Here is a 22,842-nt window from a genome sequence, read left to right as displayed (position 1 = left end):
CTTATCTTGTGGTCATCATTTAAACGAAGTGCCTGCTTCCAGCTTTGTGCTAGAGCCTGCTGGGTATGCTCTAATAATATTACTTCACTAGCACTTTACAATGAACAGCGCTATCGCTGAAGGGAGAAGTCCCACCTTTGCCATTACTCCACCTCTTCCCACACACCACTAGCAATAGATCCCATAACCCACAGTGATCTAGGCTGGAGTAGAAAAACCCCCAAACTTTAATTTTGTCAAACTTGGGGGCAGCGGGGGGAAGGAAAAAAAAACCCAACAGAAAAAACAACGTCCTCCACTCTGCCATTGGTGCTAATGCAAAGGAGGGAGGAGCACAGGGACAGACACAAATTGCGTGGGGAAAGACACTGCAAGATTGCTACTCCTCTTTGCCAGCCTGCAGTGGGTGAGCAAGCCTCAGAAAATAGATTGTACTTCCACGGCAATTCAAATTGTCCTAAATCTGCCCTGCTGTGATCCTATCCTTCCTTGCAGCAGCTGTAGCATTTGTGCTTTTTTTGGGTGGAGCAGACAAAGAAGAAATTAAGAGGGCTGGATGCTGGGTTAGCTGTCTACCAGTTTAGCTCCCTGAACTAGCTCACTCTGGGATTGTTTACCCACCAGTGTTGCTGTCACGTGGGAGCGGGAAGGGGGGGTTACAGCAGTGCCAATTTGTACCTGATCAAACAGTTCCAGAGGAGCTGAAGCTGGAGGCAGCTGCCAACACTCCAGGTCTGACTCAGCTTGGCAGGGAGAAAGGCAGAAAGGCATCACCTCTTTCAGACCAGGGCAGAATTAAGACCCACGCCTGGAGAAACATATTGCCTGGAAAGAAGCTTCCTGCTTCATGCTAGTATCTCCAGGATTAGGGGATATCTAAGAGATTCATTTGGCAAATCCAGCTGTATGCTTAAGATGCCTAAATTCTGCAACAAAGACCTCGCTGTTCCTAATCCTTTGTTTCTAAACACGAAACAAACAAACAAACAAATTAAAAAGTTATGCAAACTATAGATATGGTTCAGAAACAAAACAACCCAGACTAAAAAGCCTAAAGGCTTCCCTGACTCTTGTGATTTTACTGGCAATGGCTATCCCAGCATAGTATTTTTCAACACCAACAACTGACTCATAAATAAATTAGTAATCTTGTTCTGGAATATAATAATCCACAGAAGCTTATACGGAATATTCCAGAATAGCTATTCTAGACTTTTTCTTGTAATCAACTGCTGAGAACAGTAAAGCCCTGAAGGCTGAAGAGAAGACAGAAAATTAAATAATTTAAAAAAAATCTCACTACAAAATTTTGCAATATAAAGTAAAGTAGTAGATAAGGACTAACCTTTTTTCCAGGTTTTAAACTTTTTTTCCTTGTTTTAAGATTTTCAGTATGAGATGTGCTTTTTGTCAGGGGAATATTTTTAGGAGACCTGCCCTTCTTGGGAACTGCAGACTGTCCAGGGGGTTTGCCCCGACCTGGTTTCCTGCCCCGTTGCGCTGGTACTGGAGCAGATTTCTGTGGAGACTGCATTGAACGCCGGGTCACTTTGGAAGGGGAAGATTGGATTTTTGCACTGCTCTTTGTAATGGAAACTGAGGAAAAACAAAAACAAAAGGGAAGGGGGGGAAAACCTCAAAATGAACGATGGAAAGTAACTTTTCTAACAAAGGCTTAAAAAAAATAAAAGTGTAGTGCACAATTTACATTGTAAAATAAATATACTTGGATATTTTGAACTGAAGTGGTTGGCATGAAACTATGTAACTTCATTAAAGCCAAAGAGAGAACTCTTTATAACCATTATTTTAGAGGGACTTTGCTAAGAGAAAAACATTCAAATAAAAATAATTAAAAAAGAATTAATCTACTCACCTTATAAATGCTTCCCATAATTTAATTACGATAAGATATTTATAAAGTGCCATTCATCAAGAAGGCTTTCAAAATACTTCACAAATTATACAGCCCATAATACATCTGTTCTCCTCTAAGAGCAGTTTCCACAATTACAATACATGACAACTACTTCTAGAGAGCTACAAAGTAATTCTGAGCAGCGAAGAAAATCATCCCACTGAAGGGAGAAACTGATGATAGGCAAAGTTACCATTAATGAGCATTTGTCTGAGATGCCAGTTTAGAAAAAATTAACTTCACATAACTATACCCAGATTCTTCTACCTGGAGCCATCCAGACTTAAAATTTTATCTGGAAAAAGGACTTCCAAAAATCCAACACAAAGTATCATTTTTATTCATTCTTAACACTAAAGTGGTTCTCTGTTGAATCTCCCATCCCAAGACAAAATTGATCCAATATGTACGTGATGTGACTGTATTATAATCTGGTGTGAAGCTGGAAGATGTAATCAGATTTCATTGAACAGAACTTCCTAGTTAACAATCTTTTCCACCCAACTTGCTCTTCTCTGAAGTAATAATGATTTTATTTTAACAATTTCCTTCACAATGGACAGATTAAAACACCAGAAAGATGCCAAACAAAACCTACGGAGAAGGACATATCCTCAATGAAAAGTTGTACCGCACCAAAAGTCCCACAAATATTCTATTTTGTTGGCCTGACTGCTGGCAGGCAGGCAGATGCATAAGTTATGGAAGAGGTAAGTAGAAGATGAAAACAGGAGGTTTTGTGATATCAAACCACCCTCTTCACGAGAGGTGTGGGAAAGGAACACACAACATATTTGAAATAATTTGAAGTCTTTACACTAAAATTAGATGGCTTTCTAGTATCACACTGCCCCTACCACAGCCTTTTGCATCTCGCTGACGACGAAACTCCTGTGATTCACCCTAACCTTAAATACTATGAACTAAATGTGACACAACGTAGGAGTATTGCAAGTTAGGGTTCAAGCGGGCTTTGACTGTGTCAGTCACCGGTGCCTGATCCAAAGTGCTAATGCAGACTGAAAGTGGAGTATTGGGGGCTACTAATAGTTAATTCCCTGGATTTTTGTGAATTTGGAATATTTCTTCTCCTAAAATATTAGTATGTTGAGGCTTTCTGGTAAGCAAATAAAACATGAAATAAAACTCAAAGATACATTTGAAATGAGATCTTGAGAAAATAACATACTTAAAGATTGAGTAACAGTTTTAATGTCTAGCTCTGAGTGATATTCACCTTAACAATCCACCACCTAGCTTTATAACTGTTACTTCAACTCTGAATTTTTATTCAGGAGTTAACTGTTATTAAGCATTTGCAATAGAAAATGTCACAGTAATATGAAATACACACTGCAAACAGACTTCTTATAAAATACAAGTACTACTGACACACATTTTTAAAGCTGTATAGGAACATTTACATACACTGCTATTTGTCTGATTTGGTTACTAATCTAATATTCCTAAATGGCAGTTCAGAAGAAATCTCTTCATTATGGCTGGTTGCAATCCTAATACATCACATACAGACATGATATCCCTAGATATCTGAGAAGGACCATGTTCTGGATATGCAAAGCTATCACTTTCCTTTTATTTATGCATGCCCAAACTTATTTACATAGGCAATGACAGCTTAAAATAAGATGAACAGAATTTTAACCAAATGCTGACATAGCATTACTCTTAGGTCTCCGAATTGCTGCATGACACCTTGCATTAAGCTGTACATCTGGAAAGCAAAACAATATCAACTGTATGCTGTACAATACAATATTACATATTGCATCCTGTATTATGCTTACACCAATGTAAAATGCAGCTATTTTTATTTATTCGTGCCACACAACTATGTGTTTAATAAAACAATCATGACCTCATAAAGAAATGTTTCACAAATTCTTTGTGCCTCTGCCTATCCTGAAATCTAGCAAACGCATTTCTATGCTTAAAGACACAGCTAAGGTTAAATACACAGATAATTGCAATGTCAACAGGTTCTAGGAGCACAGGTATGAGTTTCGGGACACTGGGCAATCCCTACTCCCTTCCAGAAGGACATTTACCAGACAAAGAGTAACAATGCAAACAGCTCCAACCACTTCAGGCTGCCCTCTTGAACCACAAACATCAAATACCCTTATCTCAGCATCTTCCTACCTGTATACGCCAGAGGACCAAATATTAGCAGCATTTACCATTAAGGGGGGGGGTAAGGTCCCATTTGGTATTTTTTTCTTCTGCCTAGGGCTGAAGCTGCTTTTTTCAATAGGCAGAACTGCAACAAAGCCCATGCTGCCCGGGCAGCTTCCCAGAGATAGCAGCAAATGAGGAGGCTGCTATTTGCATTTGTTGATTTAAGAGAGGATGGGGGGAGTGCAAGGGAGTGGGAGACTGCTAAAGTAATTCCCATATTGTCTGCAGGCTGTATTGACAGTGATCATCAGTCACCTGCTCATACTTCCTTCACCCCGGCCTTCAGAGGGAGACCAAAGGTTACGCTGGGTCACAGGATCTGGAGGGAAATGAAAAGACATGCAAAATCAAGCTGCCAACCCACTGCATCTGTAGACAGAGTTATCCCCACTAGGCCACATGTTCCAAAAACTAAGACGTTTTAATAGTCTCATGAGAACTTGTTAAAATATAACGATGAAGAGAATAGAGAGGAAAAATGCCAAGCTCTGCTTGCAATTACTGCAGTATTTAGCTGGGATATTTACAACCAAAAAAGCACATTTGCCTTTTCAGGATGCTGCTTTGCATCACAAAGGCCTTCTCATTTGCACAAACAAAATCAAGCATTTGTGTCATGTTGCTCCTCTACACAAATAATCACTGCTCCAGTTTCAGGAGCGGGATGCATTGCATGGCATTCTTTCCCAAGTCTCTTATTTAGACCCAAAAACTGTACCGGCATCCTCAATAACTGAGGAGCAGAGATCATGCTACGCAAACATACTTTATCATAGTAATGTTAGCAACTAAACAGCGTTTGCAAACTTCACAGAGCTCTAGTTATACTGTCATGTTAGTGAGGGCTATAGGTGACTACCTTCATGCAACACTCAAACAGCTTTCACATACTTTCAATTACTGCTTATTCAAAATATTCTCATTTTTTTTCCCCAAATTGTTCTGTTAGAATCCCAACACCTATAAACTTTGTATCTAACGTGTAAGAGAAATCCCAAATCCAATCTTGGAACACACAGCCTAAAGATGCATTGCCACAACTCAGTCCTCACTCACACAAGCAGATCCATTGGAGTCAACCAAGCTCATTTGCATGAGAAGGACATGAAAGATTAGACTTCAGATGGAGGGCCAAATTCTGCTTGTAGAAGCAGAAAGACTGCCCAGACACATGCAGGACTGCAAAATTTGACCCCAGAATGTTATCCCCAAGATGTCTTACCAGAATAAGTCAGATATTTAATACAACTGTGAAATCTGAAGCTACTTGACAGTGAAACCTCCAGCACTTGGGAAGGGGATGGGACAGATGGACAGCTCAGAAGCCTGAATTCTCATGCAATTCTAATTAGTAAAATTCCCTCAAATCATCCACAGTGACGGTTTCACTCCATGTTTTTATGGAAAGCAAGGGAAAAAAAGGTTCAGATTTGTAATATTTAAACGTTAGAAATCTACCATTCAGTTAGTATTACAGAGCAGCAATTACAAGACAAGACTTTAAAAAGCTGAAGTGAAATTACATGAAGCAAGGCAGGGGCCCATTTTGCCGTACATTCTGGGAACACAGCATTGCTACCTTAGGTGAAGGTGCCAATTAGGACAGTAAAAACAGTAATTCAGTGTTTAAACCAGCATTTCTTTCAAGACAGAAACAGTTCTATTTGTACTGCATTACTGTTCCTATGCCCCCACTGAGACACAAGCTGAATGTTCTTTTGAGAATATAAAAACCTGGCCCTCCTCTCATCTGCAGATAAAAAAAATAAGGTGAAGAGATTTAGCAACTTACCCTAAATCCATATGAGCATTCCACAGCAGAAGTAATGGAAACATACCTCCTGTGTTCTAGCCCGGGATTTTAACTATAAAATTAACCTTCTTTAATACAGTAAGTTATTATCATGATAGTTTTGACAACCGGCAAAGGAGGTGAAAAAGATTAGCAATTTTTCAGAACAGCTTACTGCCAAAGATTATAAAAATTTATGTCCTTATGCCTCAATTAAACAAGAGAGCCATATAAAAAAAAGTGTAAGTGTCTGTAATACATGCCACCTCTTTCTATCTGTGTTTGGATTACTTAGGGTTAAGAGGCAGCTGCGAGATACTAATTGATATGTTGCTATGATACAAAATCAGTTATAAGTCATCATTTTGCTATCTAAAAAGCAAAAAAGAAAAAAAAATCTCTTGCTATCTTCTGTGAAAAATCCTAGCCTTCCTTTCACAGCCCTGAAAGGTGAAACCGAGGGCTCTGAGCAACATAAGACAAAACTGGAGGAAAGGAAAGCATTTCTTCCCTAGTGACTTCCCCAGGCGGCATTGTGGCACCTTCGGTCCCTCACCTCCACCCCCAGTCTCCCACATTTTCAAGAGCTAGGCAAGCCAGCACCTACAGAACAGACCTGTGAAAATACTAATTAAGCTCCATCAAAACCCACTGCTAACCAAATTAACACACATCACTTCCAAAAAACCAACTTTTAATAGCCAGCCGGGGCAGGGGGCCTGCGAGAATGGGGGGTACAAGCAAAACAAAAGACAGACTCCTGGAAAGATCTCTCCAGTTAATCTCCAGAAACCAAGAACTGTGAAAAGCAGCTTCTCGTCTCACCCTTCAACATAGCATTGCCGTTGCAACCACACTAACGAAAAAAAACCCCTTTATTTTGTTGCTAAGCTGAGAAGGAAGAGAGCAAGTAAATACCCAATAAACTATCAAAGCAGCACAAACTTGACTTACCTGAAGACAGTTTTAGGTGTGCTGCTGATGAATCTGTCATTAAGCCTGGCAAAGCCTAGCTCTACACATCAGGTAAGAGTTTTAATATCCTGATTCTTCACCCCATCATTACTGATTCTGCCCAGATTTTGCCATTATTTTTCCCCAAATAGCATCAGCAGGATGAAAGGTGCACCCAAAATGAAACAATAAAATGCAACAAGCTTCAAGGGAAGAAAAAAGAAACACAGAGCATGGTTAGTGCAATGCCACGATTTGTTTTGTCTCAATATCTGAATGACAGCACTGATATTCTTACCATAGCTGTGCTGGTTTTGGCTGGGATAGAGTTAACTTTCTTCACAGTAGCTGGTATGGGGCTACTTTTTGGATTTGTGTGGGAAACAGTGTTGATAACACAGGGATGTTTTTGTTATTGCTGAGCAGTGCTTACAGAGTCAAGGGCTGTTCTGCTTCTCGCCCCACCCCACCAGCGAGCAGGCTGGGGGTGCACAAGGAGTCGGGAGGGGACACAGCCGGGACAGCTGACCCCGACTGACCCAAGGGATATTCCAGACCATATGATGCCATGCTCAGCAATAAAAGCTGGGGGGGAAGAAGAAGGAAGGGGGGGATGTTCAGAGTGGTGGCATTTAGTCTTCCCAAGTCACCATTGCACATGATGCAGCCCTGCTTTCCTGGAGATGGCTGAACACCTGCCTGCTGATGGGAAGTGGTGAATGAATTCCTTGTTTTGGTTTGCTTGCACTCGCGGCTTTTGCTTTACCTATTAAACTGTCTCTATCTCAGCCCACAAGTTTTCTCGCTTTTACTCTTCCAATTCTCTCCCCCATCCCACTGGGGGGGAGTGAGTGAGCGGCTGTGTGGGGCTTAGCTGCTGACTGGGGTTAAACCATGACAATAGCTTATAGGTACTAACACAGATTTGGAAAAAATCCACTCAATCCCATCCACTAATTGGGCAACACAACCACTGTTGACATTAGTATCCACAAGACCTGAACAAGAGCAAACAAAAAAAATATTTTCCGTGTAACAGTCAAAAATACATGTGTTGGAGTACTTCCAACTTAAAAAAAGAAATCACAACTACCTTATAAATAAACATGGTAAAATGGCGAGGAAACCAGACTTACAGTAAGGTCACAGCTTTGGGAAAGGCAAAACCTTTATTTTTCCTTAAGTGATTACTGCTCTGTAGCAGCACCATCCAGGCCTTGCTGCAAGATGCCAAGAAACATTAATACCAAATAAAAAAAGCTTAACATGTGAGAGAATGTGGCAAATAAGATTTTAGCCTGAAGCACTGAGGAGTTTTTCATGCACAATTCTGAAGACAGCATAAATCTGCTTACTGTATGTGCCTGATTTAACTACTGTGACCTGCTTGTGAAAAGAAGCTGGCTGCACGAAGAGAAAAATGAAACCTCCAGCAGTATGAAATTGTACCATTTCAGCATTTGGTTTTTTTCTTTAATGAAACTTAAGAATTACCATGCTTATCTGATTTTTTTTTGGCTACTTTAAACAATGCAGAGTCTTTTCACAGATCTAACTGTAGCTCTGTCTAAAGTTTCAACACTTCTTTTGTTTCATCTGCAAACATACAAAGTAGTAATTAGGTTTATATTGATGTTGCACATTTGCGTACAACTCAGCTGAAAATATAGCACAGCTATTTTGATGTAATTTCATTATCAATAACAGAGAAGTGCATCTCCAGTAGCTAGCTTGGAAAAATCTGCACAAAGTACGCATTGAGAACACATCTGAAAATTAAATAAAACTAAACTAAGAAATCATAAAACAGACAAGTAAGATACTTTTTAATCTCTGCTTGAGCCTGTACTACTCTTATTGCTGCAGACAGCTTTTGAAGGAGACCTTTAACATCACAGGCTGATTAGCGTAATGAAGGAAGATTGCTCTCACTGACAATAAATGCACTGAATTTGGAGAAAAGCAATGAGGGGACACACAACGTGGAAAAGGGGAGAAACAGAGGGAAGAGGAGGGAAGAGGAGGGAAGAGGAGGGAAGAGGAGGGAAGAGGAGGGAAGAGGAGGGAAGAGGAGGGAAGAGGAGGGAAGAGGACGAAGGAAGGAAGGAAGAAAGAGGACAAAGGAAGGAAGGAAGAAAGAGGACAAAGGAAGGAAGGAAGAAAGAGGACAAAGGAAGGAAGGAAGAAAGAGGACAAAGGAAGGAAGGAAGAAAGAGGACAAAGGAAGGAAGGAAGAAAGAGGACAAAGGAAGGAAGGAAGAAGGACAAAGGAAGGAAGGAAGAAAGAGGACAAAGGAAGGAAGGAAGAAAGAGGACAAAGGAAGGAAGAGGACAAAGGAAGGAAGGAAGGAAGGAAGGAAGGAAGGAAGGAAGAAAAAGAAAAAAGAAGGAAAAAAGAAGGAAAGAAGGAAGGAAAGAAGGAAGGAAAGAAGGAAGGAAAGAAGGAAGGAAAGAAAAGAAAAAAAGAAGGAAGGAAGGAAGGAAGGAAGGAAGGAAGGAAGGAAGGAAGGAAGGAAGAGGACAAAGGATAAAAGCTACAGAGTATCACTGTTTTTATTTAGATTACTACATCATCTTCCTTTGGTCACCCAAATTCTCTCCTGTACAGCGCAGAGAGCAGTTCCTCCTTCGTGAGTTCTTGCATCACCTTTATCCATCAAAGATCCAGCTTCATAAGATGGTGGGGATCAGAGATGTATAGAAACTGATACCCCTCCAGATTCTCTTCACACCTAAATGACAGATACTACTTTATACTGAAATCAATCTTTGCAGGTGAAACCACTTATTTCCCACATGGCTTGTCCCCAGTTGTTCTTTTGTTTTCTCTCTTTTATGGAAAAGGTTTTACTCCTATTATAAATAAAAAGGTGGGTTGCCTAAGTAACTGTCATTTACATGTAATGACTAAACAGTAAATGATTTTATATAGGAAAAGCAAACAGAAACTGCTCTGACAATCTCCAGTCATCTGCCCTCTGCTTCAATCGTAAGCCTCAGATACAACTAGCTAAGTGCAATACAAGAATATTCTGAGGCATAGTAACAGTCTTCTATTATCCAATCGAGTAAAATAAAAATTACAATCTATGGTGGTTAAATTGAAAAGTGTAGTATGGTTGACCTAGAAAAAGAGTTAACAGAAAAACATCCAAAAGATATCAAACTTAAAAAGCCTTTTTAATACGTATCAAAAGCAGAAGTAATATAGACCCAACAGATGATCAAATTTCAGAATGAGCAAACGCAGAAGATAGAACTAAAGTAACAAGATTGAATGTTTTTTTGTGTTCATACTCACTCCAAGGAAGCTCATCACATTGGTTCCCATATGAGAACCCCTCTTTGCAGGGATTTGAAACAAGTTCCCTCATGTGAAGTACCAGCAGTAGAGGTCAGGAAACAGAGACAAAACAAGCTGTAGAGAGTTGGCAGGACATACAGCACTTAGGAATTTTAAGGAAACTAAAAGATGAAATGTCAAACCTACTGATGGTGCTGTGCAAGTTTGTCCTTAAAACTGCCTCAAGTACAGAGACTTAAAAAAGGTGGTTAATGCGATGCCAACACTCTAGTCAGCAAGGTATGGACAGGACACCTGATGTTTGTACTCGCCAAGTTGCTAAGAACTCTTGTACAGAACAAAGGCAGTGAACCCAAAGATAAATATGATGCGTTGGGGGAGGACCAATCATAGCTTTTGTAGAGAAAAGTCACATCTCACAAATCTATTATTAATTTTATTTTTTTTTTAAGGAGTCAATAAGCAAGTAGACAATGGAAAGTCAATTGATAGTCTGTGGATTTGTGCTTGACAAGATCTCACACCACAGTCTCTTAAAAAAATCCTTAGCTGGCAATGGGTATGAGGGAACATCCTCATGATCCTTCTCAAGAATTTCTTGGAATATACCAAACAGTGGCCAGGAATAAGCAGACATGTTTCCACAGTCGAGAGAGGACTCTAGAGAAATCCTGATGAGATCTCTGCTTGGGCTTGTGCCATTCGATTCACACATGATCTAGGACAAGAGTAAAGCATGAGACGGTAACAACTGCTGAACGATTATTTGAGTCAGTAAAGATATATGAATAGATCTTGCAAAGCTGAGCAGCTGCTCAGCAGAGGAAGTAACAGATGAAATTCAATATCAAGCATTTCAAAATAATCCAGCTTCTGTGATCAATGACAGGCTATTAGCTGATGTATACAAAAATGACATCTTAGAATTAAAATAAGTATTTCTATTACAGTATTAGTTCATTGCCCGGTAGTAGTCCAAAAATCCCAAATACCAATTCATGAATAATTATAGAAGGAACAGAAAACAAAACAGAAACCACCACTATGTCACTAGGTCTTCTTTGCACTTCTGGGTCCAGTGGCTCAAAAATGCCATAGCTGAAATGGAAACAGTACAGAAGAACAAGGGTGATCAGAGGAATTAAACTGATCCCATAACAACGAAAACCAAACCAGGACAGGATTTTACAAGTTTGGAATACAGATAGCTGAGGGAAGCTAGAATATAGGTCTACAAAATCGTGATGGATATGAAGAAGGCAATTAGGGAACGACTATTTACCATCTCTTCCTGTACAAGTACTGGAAGTACAAGAAGCTATTTCAGTACAAGAACACAAGGAAAACAAATGGAACTACCAGCAAGAAAAAAAAAGATCTCCTCTTCCATAGAACATATACTCAAGTACAGAACTCCTTACTACAGCATGTTGTAGGTGCTAGAAGTTCAGATGGCTCCAAAATATAACTGAACAAAATAGATCAAGCTCCTCCAGGAGGTTCTCAGCATAAAAGCATTATTCTGGGCTTGGGAGGTGCTGGGTTGTAGACGGCCAGATATTAGGAATACTTCTGCAAACCTCTTTCCTACGTGCTTATGCTTTTCTTCAGACATCTGCTTTCAGCCACTGCTGGAGAAAGCCTGCTAGAGCAGATGGTCCTTCAGACTGATCCAGCATAGACATTAGCATGCCAACTTCCTTCACCAGCTATAACTTCACAACGATGTTCCTGAGTGACAAGTCATCTCTAAAAGCACCTAAATGACCAAGAGACACAGAGAAAACGATCTCCTGCATCCTTAAAATATTAACCTTGGGCTAGCAGGCCAAGCCAACATCAAGCACTGTTGTCAAACCATACATAACATAAATTACTAGTATCAGAGATATTTCTAAGGAAACAAACTACAATATTAGCTAAGCACAGCTTCTGCTAGTGTAAATATTGAACACTACATTTCATACCACTGTATGCATACGCTGACACCCAGCCAGGTCCACTTAAGTCACATTTTCTGATAAGGACCAAAGACAAAACAGCACAATGAAGATTAAGGCCTGAATGCTAAAAACAGTTGGTCCAAACCAACTTTTCACCTACCTTCTACATTTTATCTTCTATTAATTGTGTCATAGTTCCTTAGCTTATCTGTCTAAAACCAATGTGAGTTGCAGCAGATACGGCTATAAAGACTAAATTTACCACATAATCTGGTCTGAATAAATTCACCCATATCTAAGAAGCCTGTGTTTAAACTGTTCTTAAAAACCTCCCATGACAGAGGTCCTACATTCTCTCTGGGCATCCTAAATGGGTAAGACAGTAAACAGCTGAAATAAAATCTTCCCTAATTTTTATATTGCCTCCCTTCTGCATTTCATCTCTCTTTCAAAAGGCTAAATTAGACCCTAACATATAAGTCTCATGGCACAAATTGTTGTCCTAGGTATGAATGAAATTTAAAGCATCCTTTATCACTGTCATACTTAGATTGCAGGATATTGGTTTTGCTTGTCGACCAAAAACTGAGGGGGTTTTTTTCAGTCCTTTAACTAGTGATTTAACATATTTAAATGCTTTCAGGAAAGGTAGTTACAAAAACCAAGAATACTTTTCATCATATTCACTCTGAAATCTAAGCCACACACAGTCAATTATTTTCACTTTCTATTGCGGTAATTCAAGGCAGAAATACTAAACTAACCCGCAGGAAAAAAAGTCCAGGCCAGAATAATACTATAATATTTCAAGTGAATCCCTACAATATAGTATCTGTCATACTTTCTTCCTTAACAGGAGTAGTCAATGTTAATGTGACTTAATGAAGAATCCTGACAACATTATCATATTTCTGAATTGAAATGACTTGATTATACTCTCCTTGAAGCTATTATTTACATCTTAATAAAGGACTATCATTACAGTTCTTTAATGGCTCAAAAGCGATCAAATAACAGTGAAAAAACATAACCTGAGAGCAAAAAATATTTCATCTAGCTACATAAATTTGACAAGTGCGTATAATATGAACAAACAGCACATAAAAATTAAGTGCATGAAGCAAAATTGAAAGAAATTCTTTATGCTCAGAACAGGGAAGAAAGGAGCACACACAATTTTAATAAAACCGCAGTTAACTTGGGCTCACTTTTAGAATTAAAAATAACGAAATCCCCAGCCTGTACCTCTCCACCCTCAGTTTCTATCAAATGTCCAAAATTCTCAGTTTTGACTACAAGTCTGTAAGAACCTTGTTTCAGGTTTTATTAATGCCTAAAGTGTTACTGTTTTTCATAACAAAGCAATAGAATCCAGAAAAATACCTGGGTAGAGGTGTTTCAATTCTTCAGCAACTTTGAACATACTCAAGAATTTTGTTTGTTTTATTACCTGAACAACTGGAATACATCATCAACTTTACTAACTAATTGTTAAAAAACTCCTTGATCTCTATCAAGCACTAATCAGGCAAGAAAAATTCTGAACTTATCTCAAAATACTGCTGGTTTTCCAGCAGTGAAACTGGAGTAGACTAAACAATTTAATATTTCTTTCCAGAAGATGGAATTGGACTCAGCATTCTAAACTGTCACAAAAATATCTTCTAAAAATTTTATGCCACTTATTTACATAGCCCCTTTTGCAGAAAGCCATTTTATTTTACCACAATTAATGTAATTAGCTTACCATAATAACACATCTCATTCATGATTTCTCAAGACAAGGTCAACCTTCTGAAGAAGCTGAGGAAGACAGTTTACAGATTGGGCGCACAGAAACATTAAGACTGAGGTCAGCTTGGGTCTCTATTAGATGACTTCTGACCGAATATAGATTGTCCTCACCTGACTTCCCCCTGCCTTCTCACTGCAGGTTTGTATTGGCAGATCATCCTGGATCTGCCAGGCCAGCCGCACACATAGTTGTTCCCTTGCTGAAATCTGCTAAAACAGACTAAACTAGATTACAGGTACTATGACCATTGGCAGTAACTGCAGACAGTAACTACAGACAGGCAGGTGTGGGCAAGGATGCAGAGGTACCCTTATCTAATTTCAGTCAGATTTTCCACACAGTTCTGACCTGCTGGCAAAAGATTGAGAAAAACAATGGGGATAGAGAGGGCAGGAAATGACTGATTCCTTGCCTTCTTGCTTCTGTTCCTTTGGTACTTCCAGTGAGAGTTCTGTGATACTGGTCTACTCATTCCTTACTCACCTAAAGCCAGCTGTGAAAATGCTCACCATAAGAACAAACTATTCTGGTCAACAATATTAAAATAATTAATTAAAATACCATTCCCCTCTTTAGAAACCTCTCTTCCTGTCAAATTTGAAGGGAGTAAGGATAGAAGAGCCCAAACAGTTTGACAGAAAAGCCTTACACTACAGAAAATGACAGGAGGGTCCCCAGAGTAGCAGAGGGATTACATTCAGGGATATCCCTCTTTATTCCATTTCCCTTCTTTCTAAGGTAGATAGCTGTACATTATAAAGCACAGTGGCCATTCGTTAAAGGGACTTTATAACCCTATGTACAAACATCCTTAAAGGCATGAGGATGATAAAACATTCAGAATAGGCAGCCTCAAAACAGAATTTTTTGAGTATGATGGAAGAAACACTAAATATATAGTTTAAAGCTCCAACTGTCACAGAAGCAAAGCCTACTTTACTTTCTTAGCAGTTAGCTTAATATAAAGTGCTGCTGCAGCCAATATATTAGTATCATTAAACAGGAGCATTTAACTATCTATAATACAAACAGCAAATCTAGTTTAAGTCCAAGATTCTTCACAAGCACACAAAAATTAAAGATTATCAAAAGCCCTCCCAGCAGTATTAAATAAAACATGTTCCCAGAGTTACTATGAACAGACAAAAATTGTTTCCCAGAAACTATCCTATTAGCTTTAAACTACATAAAGAAAATTTAACAACATTTCATCCTCATCAGCTACTCATAAATCAAATCTTCAGTCTTATCTGCATACACGCAGCTTGTTTTTAAAATTCTGCTGTAATTGAGGGGAAAAATAATTAAGCAGTATCATTGGTCATCTTACCATTGTTCCCTGGTGGTTGTAATGCATCTCCTGTCAAGCTACACCATCCAACTGGGAAAATATCTCGAGAATCACATCTGCACCAATAGTCAAATGCTCCTCTCCAGCCATCAAATGTAACAAAAACTTCATCTCCTTTAACATCTCCAATGGTTGCTGGGCAAATCAAGTATGGGTTCTTTCTATCTATAGCTTCAAGTTTCATTCCAACTTTAAAACAGTTTGGCACAGGTTTTGGTGGCTCCTACAAAAGTAAGAGTGGTAGAATATTTGTATTTCTGTGGCCTCTTAAAAAAGAATAATAAAAAACCCCCTCTATTTTTCTTCAACACCCTTACTTCTTATACTCACTACTCTCAAAAAGTTATAGTAGACATTCAAGGAAACTTACTTGTATTTCAGATTTGCTTTTGCTCTTCTGTATTATAAAAATCCAGATTCTGTTCCTACAAACACAGCTGGGATAATTAGCAAAATTCTCTATGACAGAAAGGCCCTGCTAAAAGTATTTACATAAGCAATAGGTTGTACCCAATACATTATGTCTGGGCAGCAAGACAGCGAAGACACTAAAATGAAATTATTACATGCTAATAAAGAAGAGGAGGTTTTCAGGGAATGGGTATTTCTGGGGACTGATAACTGTCTGGTAAAAGCTTCACCTCTCAATTAATTCATGAAAAATTCATTACCATTGGACATTATTTATAGGCCTCTGTTAACTCAGTTGGCCTTAGACCAATTTGAAGTGGACAAAAGAAAAACAAAAATCGAGTCAATGTGACCAGCATAGGTGTACCCCCACAGCAGGAGTTGTGACCCAATGGAACATGAATTACCACCTCAGCCTCAGGAACCTCATTATCCAAAAGCCATCTCAGATGTACTGGTAGGCTAGCACAGGGAAGCATGGCTCATCACGCCTCAGAAAATTTATATTACCTTATATTAAAAAAAATATATAATTATATAAAGTTAACACACAAGCAATGCGATTACAGGTCTGAACCGAACTGTTTGATTTGCTGACATACTTGTCAACATCACTCTCAGTATCAAAAATGAAGGCACTCAATGTAACAGCAGGGTTTTAACACCTCGACAAAAAAATTGAACTAACAAGTCATTTTAGTATTACTGTTGTTTTTATATAATTTTTCATGTTTCACAGTAACTTACTCAAGAGTCATATCTAAAAAACTGAACAACTTTTTCTGCTATTTTCAACTACTTTCTAACTACATTTTAAATGATGAGTACATGCCCAATGAAAACGTTTTAACAAAACCCTTCCAGGCATCACTGTATTCCAATGGCTCTTATTCCCCATTAAAATTTTTTTTTACTCCTGTGCACAATCACATGAATACGATACTGTTAAGAAATGTGATATGCATTGTATCTTAAATCCATGAGACACAAAAAATGAGCTAACATAATTTTTCTAAATAACAGACCACACTTTAAAGTCTCAACTCAGGAAAAGAGATGGCCATCTCAATGGACTAGAAGCAGATCACTTCCTGTCTAGCTTTGTAGCTTGCCAGTCCAGTTCAAAGTCATTTTAAATAATAGTCTTGCCTTCCTGTGCTGCAGACAACAGGGTAATATCTTGGCATCCTCATTAAAAAAATGTAACCATGGACCAGTCAATGGAAAGTTGTTTACTAGCAGTCCCTTTCTTCTTACCTTCTTAAAGAATGCTGCGGGTGCCATTTCAGCTCCATTGAGAGTTCTTAAGAGAAACATTGGCCAAGAAGATGCATTCATCTGGAACCCTGAATAACAAACAAACAAATAGCCCTACTTTCAGTTTGTAAAATAAAATCGGAGGAGAAGGATATAAAGTCTGTTTTACTAATGCCTCATTCCCTCTGTTTTGGACTTGGCCAAAATAAAAGTATACAAGAAGGAATAAACAGGGTCGCTGTCGGTACAGAAAGCCGTGCAATGCATTTCCATTGAGTGACTTGCCTGCAGAATCACTCATCCTAATTTGTGATACTACAGATAAACATCTAGGACTTAAAACATGCAAGTTTATTACAGAAGATCATAAGGTTGTACCACACAGTCCCTGGTCCAGTGGAACTTTCCCATCAAAAGCACCTAGCTTACTTTGCAGGTCTGCTTTTTGCTCTCAATCTAAAACAACATCCTCTGCTCCAGTTTCTCTCATTTACTGAGGAGATACCTTTCTATTTTTGAGACTCTTGTAATTCTCTCACCAGACCACAGACAAAAAAAGAACAATCAGTTTCTTCTCCCTCCCCCATTAAAATAAATTAATAAATAGCCTTTAAAACCAAACACATAAGATAAGAAAAAAACTACAATTATTTTAATAAAAGAACGTATCATATTGGAAAACATAAACTGGAAGATGTTTCTACTTTAATATTCTTCATTAACAAGTGAATAAAAAGCACAAACAATAATCAGATTTGTTTAGATGAACTACCTTATTCAAGCAGAACAAAGGTTTGGCTGAAAACATTCTCATTCCAGATAATCTTCCCTCAGAATCAACTACTTCCCAGTTAAAAAAGGAACAAAACAAAACAAAAAAAATCCTTTTGCTTTCTGCCGCTTTCCAAATGGATGTTTCAAAGGAATGAGTAAGATAACAGACAGAGTGGACATTTTTTCTACGTCTTTAGCAGTTATATGTCTGGCACAGTTCTACAGAAAAACAGACATAACAGAGCAAATCAGAAGTTTTTCCACAAAGCAAATCAGAATCTGCCAGGAACTGATGAGTTCCCTCGTAACTCAGCCTTGACAATTCTCTTAAAAAAAAAAAAAGTAACTAGAAAGGTGGAAAATACATGCAATTCTTGATCAGTTAAATCATTAAGTCATCTAAAATTGGATTATATGTTATAATTGTTCTTTAAGTAGTAGCTTTAAGCTGTCTTCAGTTGAATAAACAGGTTTCAAGTTGGAACTACCCACGGAACACCTAAATGAATACAAAACTCATATTTGATAAATGGTGTCACAATTTGAGGGCTGCTGAGCTGATTACCAGTCCTGGTTTGATATCAGAGTCTTTATGCAACCTAAACACGTGTGGTTACTGAAATACAATATTCCTAACCAGAATAAGCTAGCCCAGAAAAGACATATACAAGGAATGACAACTAAACAACAGTTTCAATTAATTTCATTTGGCCTTTAAGTTGTCCTGGTAAAACCAGAGAAAATTTTATCCTCAACGTAATTTGTTGAGAACATTGAGCTCTCAACAACAAAAAAGCTCACCTATGAAAAAACAGAGGCTGGAACAGGAACCCTTTGCTACATTAACCACTTTCTCAAACCCCTTATGTAACAGGCATAATTAAACCTATATAAAAATCAGGTAGGAGAGACTATTTTAGCTAGTTATTATGATAGAATCAGAACATTAGTATCCAGAAGGTTCCCCACTACTCAGAAAAAAAAAATATAATCAGTTGCTTAAATGTCTAACAGGAGGGTAATTATACACCCAATTAGCTCCCAGCTTTGCCCAGGAACAGGATGCTGTAAAACTGCCAAACAGGCTTTTTCAAAAATTTAGCTAGGTATGCCAGAATGTTTGATTGCTGGAATTTAGCCTACCTCTAGAAAAATCTAGGGCAGGAGGGACAAAATAATGGCACTTGCATTCTTCTCTGAATAACCAGCAATTGTTAGGAGGACAGGTAAACTTACATTCCTGGGTGCAGGGAAACAGCTGCTTGCTAGGTTCTGTACTACAAGCAGCCTGATCGAATAGGAGTAAGAAACAGTATCCGAAGAGAAGGCATCAACCTTTCTACTGATGATCATGGAAAGTTTCTCTTCTTAATGGACCAACTGCCCCATTATACATAATCAGAGTTGTTTTATTCATCAGACTGGTTTAGAAACTCATTTTAAAAAGCACTATGCTCCTGAACTGAAACCATATATTTAAAACCGTACTTATGTGTAGCTGAAGGAATCAATATACTCTTCTCTATTACAACCCTCTTTCATACTGGTATCACTGCATTCATTCTACATGGTTATACCAAGAACTTCAGAGAGGTTAAACTGAATAACTTCTCAAAAAAAAAAAAAAAAAAAAAAAAAAAATTTTAGAACCTTTTCCCCCAGGTGTCAAGAATTTCAAGTGCTCTCATTCAAAACCTCTATATATCCACAGGAAAGAAGGAAAAAAAGCCCTTCTGGGCTCAAACTGTATCTATCTATCCCAAATAATATTTTTCTAGAGTGGCAGGCTGGTTGCATGGCTTTGCTTGTGTTTCTGAAGCAGCACAACAGCACAAAAATCTACCCTTCTAATCTATGTGAAGTGTCTTAATGGTTATGTCAACTGCACCTGCGTCTGTCTGCCTCTCTACAAGCATGTCAAGTTTCATACTGTAGTGAATGGATACTTTTCACTTCATCTTTCAAACAGAAGAACTGAGTTGTTAGCAAATAGGGATGACAAGCTTTTTGAGAAGCTACTAAGAGAAAGCATACCTATCTTCACTAAACCTCTGATGAGAAATCTGTAGGAGTTAGTGATGACACCAAACCAGAAGTAGGTTCATAACCACAAGATGGGAAACCAGCAGTAACCAATTTCTGCTTACAGTTTGTTTCTTATATTAAGAACATTATTTCTTGCCTCGTCTAAAAATTACAGAAGGTAACAGGATAACGGGGGTGGGGGGGGGTATTGCTGTTGTGGGAGCTTTGGGGGGTGGTGGTTTAAGATAAATTTTGGTCATTATTTTTCCTCCTTTTTAAAAGTAGAACTATTTTCAGGCCAAATTGAAAAAAATGTGTTTCTTTAAAGATTTCCACACCTAGAAGTTTAAGCTATAACAAAAATGGTACAAGAATGCAGATCTAAATATACAGGTTAATCACAGCAAAGAAAGGTGATATCACACTTTACTACCACTAGTAGTTAGTCAAAATGACCTCTGACTATTCATCATATAGCAAGGAATTCCTCTGTACAGCTCCCCATTTAATAAACTTCTTCAATAAAACTAAGCCCAAGCACTATTTCTCAGTTTGAGGAGACACATAACCTTGTCACCCGTATTGCTCATGGAAGGCAAAAGAAATACTGCATACTATTTCTAAGCACAGGAAAGCTACACCTTGTTCATGAGCATTCCTTGTGCTCACAAACTAGTCATGACAAACTGATCAGACGTCCCCCAACACGTGTCGCTTTGAGGAGATGAGAATCACATGCAACATAAGCTTGCAGTTTGCTAAAGCTCTGGAGTGCTATTTTTCCCACTTCAGAGCAGAATGCTGCAATACTGCCGTTAACCCACCCTATGCTGCCTTTGCCAGACCACAACCAGTTTGCTCAGTGCCCAAGAAAACGTCAGACTGTCTGAACTGATGGACCTCCTGCAGCCCTGCGGAGCGCTTCACAGATCGGTTACCAGTAAGCACCTTCTGGTGGGCCACTCGGATTTACCGAGGAGGAAAAAGGCAAGTCAACTTTCCCCAGTTCTTACGAAGGTCTACTAAAAGGAGCACACGCAGCATCAAGCAAAACGCTGTATCCATATGCACTGGTAACACAAGGTGTGTGTGAGGTAACATTTATAGAATGGGTGGGCACATGACAGTGTATCTCATCATTAAGAAAGCTGTCAGACACTCCCATTTAATATTAAGGACTATTTTCAAAAAATAACAGAACTCAAAACTAATTATTCTGCTCATTCTTATGTCAAAAGAATCCAAAAAAGAAGAAAAAGCCACAATTCACTTAGCCTGAAATTAGTTTGCTTACCTCTTTTTCAATTAAATCATGGATTGGTGAAACGTTAGTACCATTGAAATTGCCCAGACAGAAAGGTAAAATGGACTTAATGAAAGCAATACTCCACACACATTCGTTCAGAAGCTTTGTTTCTTACCAAGCGGAGGCTGGAGCATGCCCCCTTTCTTTTCACAGGTCCCGATGGGCTGTATGTCCGAGGAATCCACAAGCCTCCAAAAATCATTTTTGTTGTCACTTCCATCCAGCCGCAGCCTTAGCCGGGCACCAGTGATTCCAATTACTGTAGCTATACAAACGGAGGTAACATTGCGAGGATCATGGGCTTCCAGTTTCATGCCAACTTTGAAATCATTCGTAGGTGGAATTCTAGACTACAATAAAAGGTAAAAGACTTTTTCTTATTGTTGTAGTATTGCTAAATTTACCAGCCAGTTCAATATACAGCTTTCATTCATCCAAACATATCATATAAATGGTAAATATAAAGAAGCCTTTGAACTTTGAGTGTTTAACAAGTCAGAAAAGGCAGATGGATAACCTACCAACAGCTACCATTTCAGATACTTGATGTTCCTACTGCATAAACATGACTGATTTCTAAAAAGATAAGCATGCTAAGAAGGGTAACAAGGGAATCCTGACAAAGATACGAACATAAAGATGGGGGAACAGTGATTAATACTTGAAGTGAATGGAAAACAAGTACATTAGGAAACATGACATTCAACTCAAAAAAGCCCCAAATTAACCCGCAAAAAAAAAAACCCCACCCACAAGATTTATTAGCTTTCAATTCAAACAAAATATATTCTCATTATAGGAATATCTTGGAAATGTAAACAAAATTTGGACCCTACTGCACTAGGCACTACAAAAGCTCAAGGCAAGAAAGAGTTTCTGCATCTAAAAAAAAAAGCTTACAATACAAAGAAAGACGGCAGAAAAAGGACTTAGTGTTAACTGCATTTTACAGAAAGAAAACAGACAGTCCTGAAGTCACATAAAAGTTCTGTGCTAAGACAAAAATTGCAGCTTGTGCTTATTCACAGAAAACTGAATATACACATACAATGAAATGCCAATTTAATTAGCACAGGGAAAAGGAACATTACGAATGCAACTTGGTCTGAGCAGAACTTTCTGTCACAAGCTAAAGATGAACAAAAGAGATGAATATTTTTTACTCATGTATCAATACACTACTGGCAGAGATTGACTGTATCGCAGTCTGATTACTTGCCTACTGTAGTACTGCAGGCAATAACATCATCTGATGACATTCAAAACTTTGTATTAACACTAACTGGGATTGAATGCCTCTCACTATTCTCTTTAGATGTCTCCTCATTTTCCAGCCTAAATTTATTAATGGAAATTTTTGCCAACAGTATCATTTAACTTTAATTCTTTTTGCACCTTTGCAAATAACAACAAAATCTACAGTGTATTTACAGGGGGCAGCCCCACCCTTTCTCAGTACTCTTTCAACAAGTTAAATAAGCCAAGCACTGAAGTTTCTCTTAGGAGAGGATGACTATTCTATCACCCTGGCAGCCCTTTCCTGCAACTCAAGTACAAAGCTGCTCTTGAAGACAGACACACAGGACTGTAGGCAGCCTTCCCCATGACATTTAAACCCAGTAGCTACCCCACACAGACTAACACAATCTGAATCCTAATACAGGACGCAGGTAGAAAAACCAAAACCATTGGCATTCATGTTTGCAAGATTCCTGTATCCCTTCTCCTGCCCGCCTAACCACATCAGGTAGGGATCCCATAGTAAGCAGATAAGGGTGCACTTATCTGTCCGGGTATGCAGGAAAAGGCTGAA

At 38.6% G+C, this 22,842-nt stretch overlaps 1 protein-coding gene across 14 annotated transcripts in view; it reads right to left on the bottom strand.

Moving 5' to 3' along the window:
• Positions 1-22,842, bottom strand: part of SCML2 (Scm polycomb group protein like 2) — a 75,567-nt gene that overhangs the window by 21,695 nt on the left and 31,030 nt on the right. For 12 of the 14 annotated variants that reach the window (XM_030020277.2, XM_041124816.1, XM_030020276.2 and 9 more), the window contains 4 exons: positions 21,145-21,379; positions 16,925-17,013; positions 15,236-15,479; positions 1,346-1,596 (listed from right to left, as the gene is read on the bottom strand). In XM_030020277.2, the coding sequence (XP_029876137.1) occupies positions 1,346-1,596; positions 15,236-15,479; positions 16,925-17,013; positions 21,145-21,379 (819 nt within the window). Of the gene's footprint in view, positions 1-1,345; positions 1,597-15,235; positions 15,480-15,626; positions 15,682-16,924; positions 17,014-21,144; positions 21,400-22,842 lie in introns of those variants that run through there. The other 2 variants (XM_041124823.1, XM_041124822.1) reach the window with 2 other exon arrangements.

The sequence above is a fragment of the Aquila chrysaetos genome, chromosome 7, assembly GCF_900496995.4.
Source record: "Aquila chrysaetos chrysaetos chromosome 7, bAquChr1.4, whole genome shotgun sequence".
Taxonomy (NCBI): Eukaryota; Metazoa; Chordata; class Aves; order Accipitriformes; family Accipitridae; genus Aquila; species Aquila chrysaetos.
Note: the sequence above shows the minus strand (reverse complement) of the source record. Positions and strands in the feature narration are given on the sequence as shown.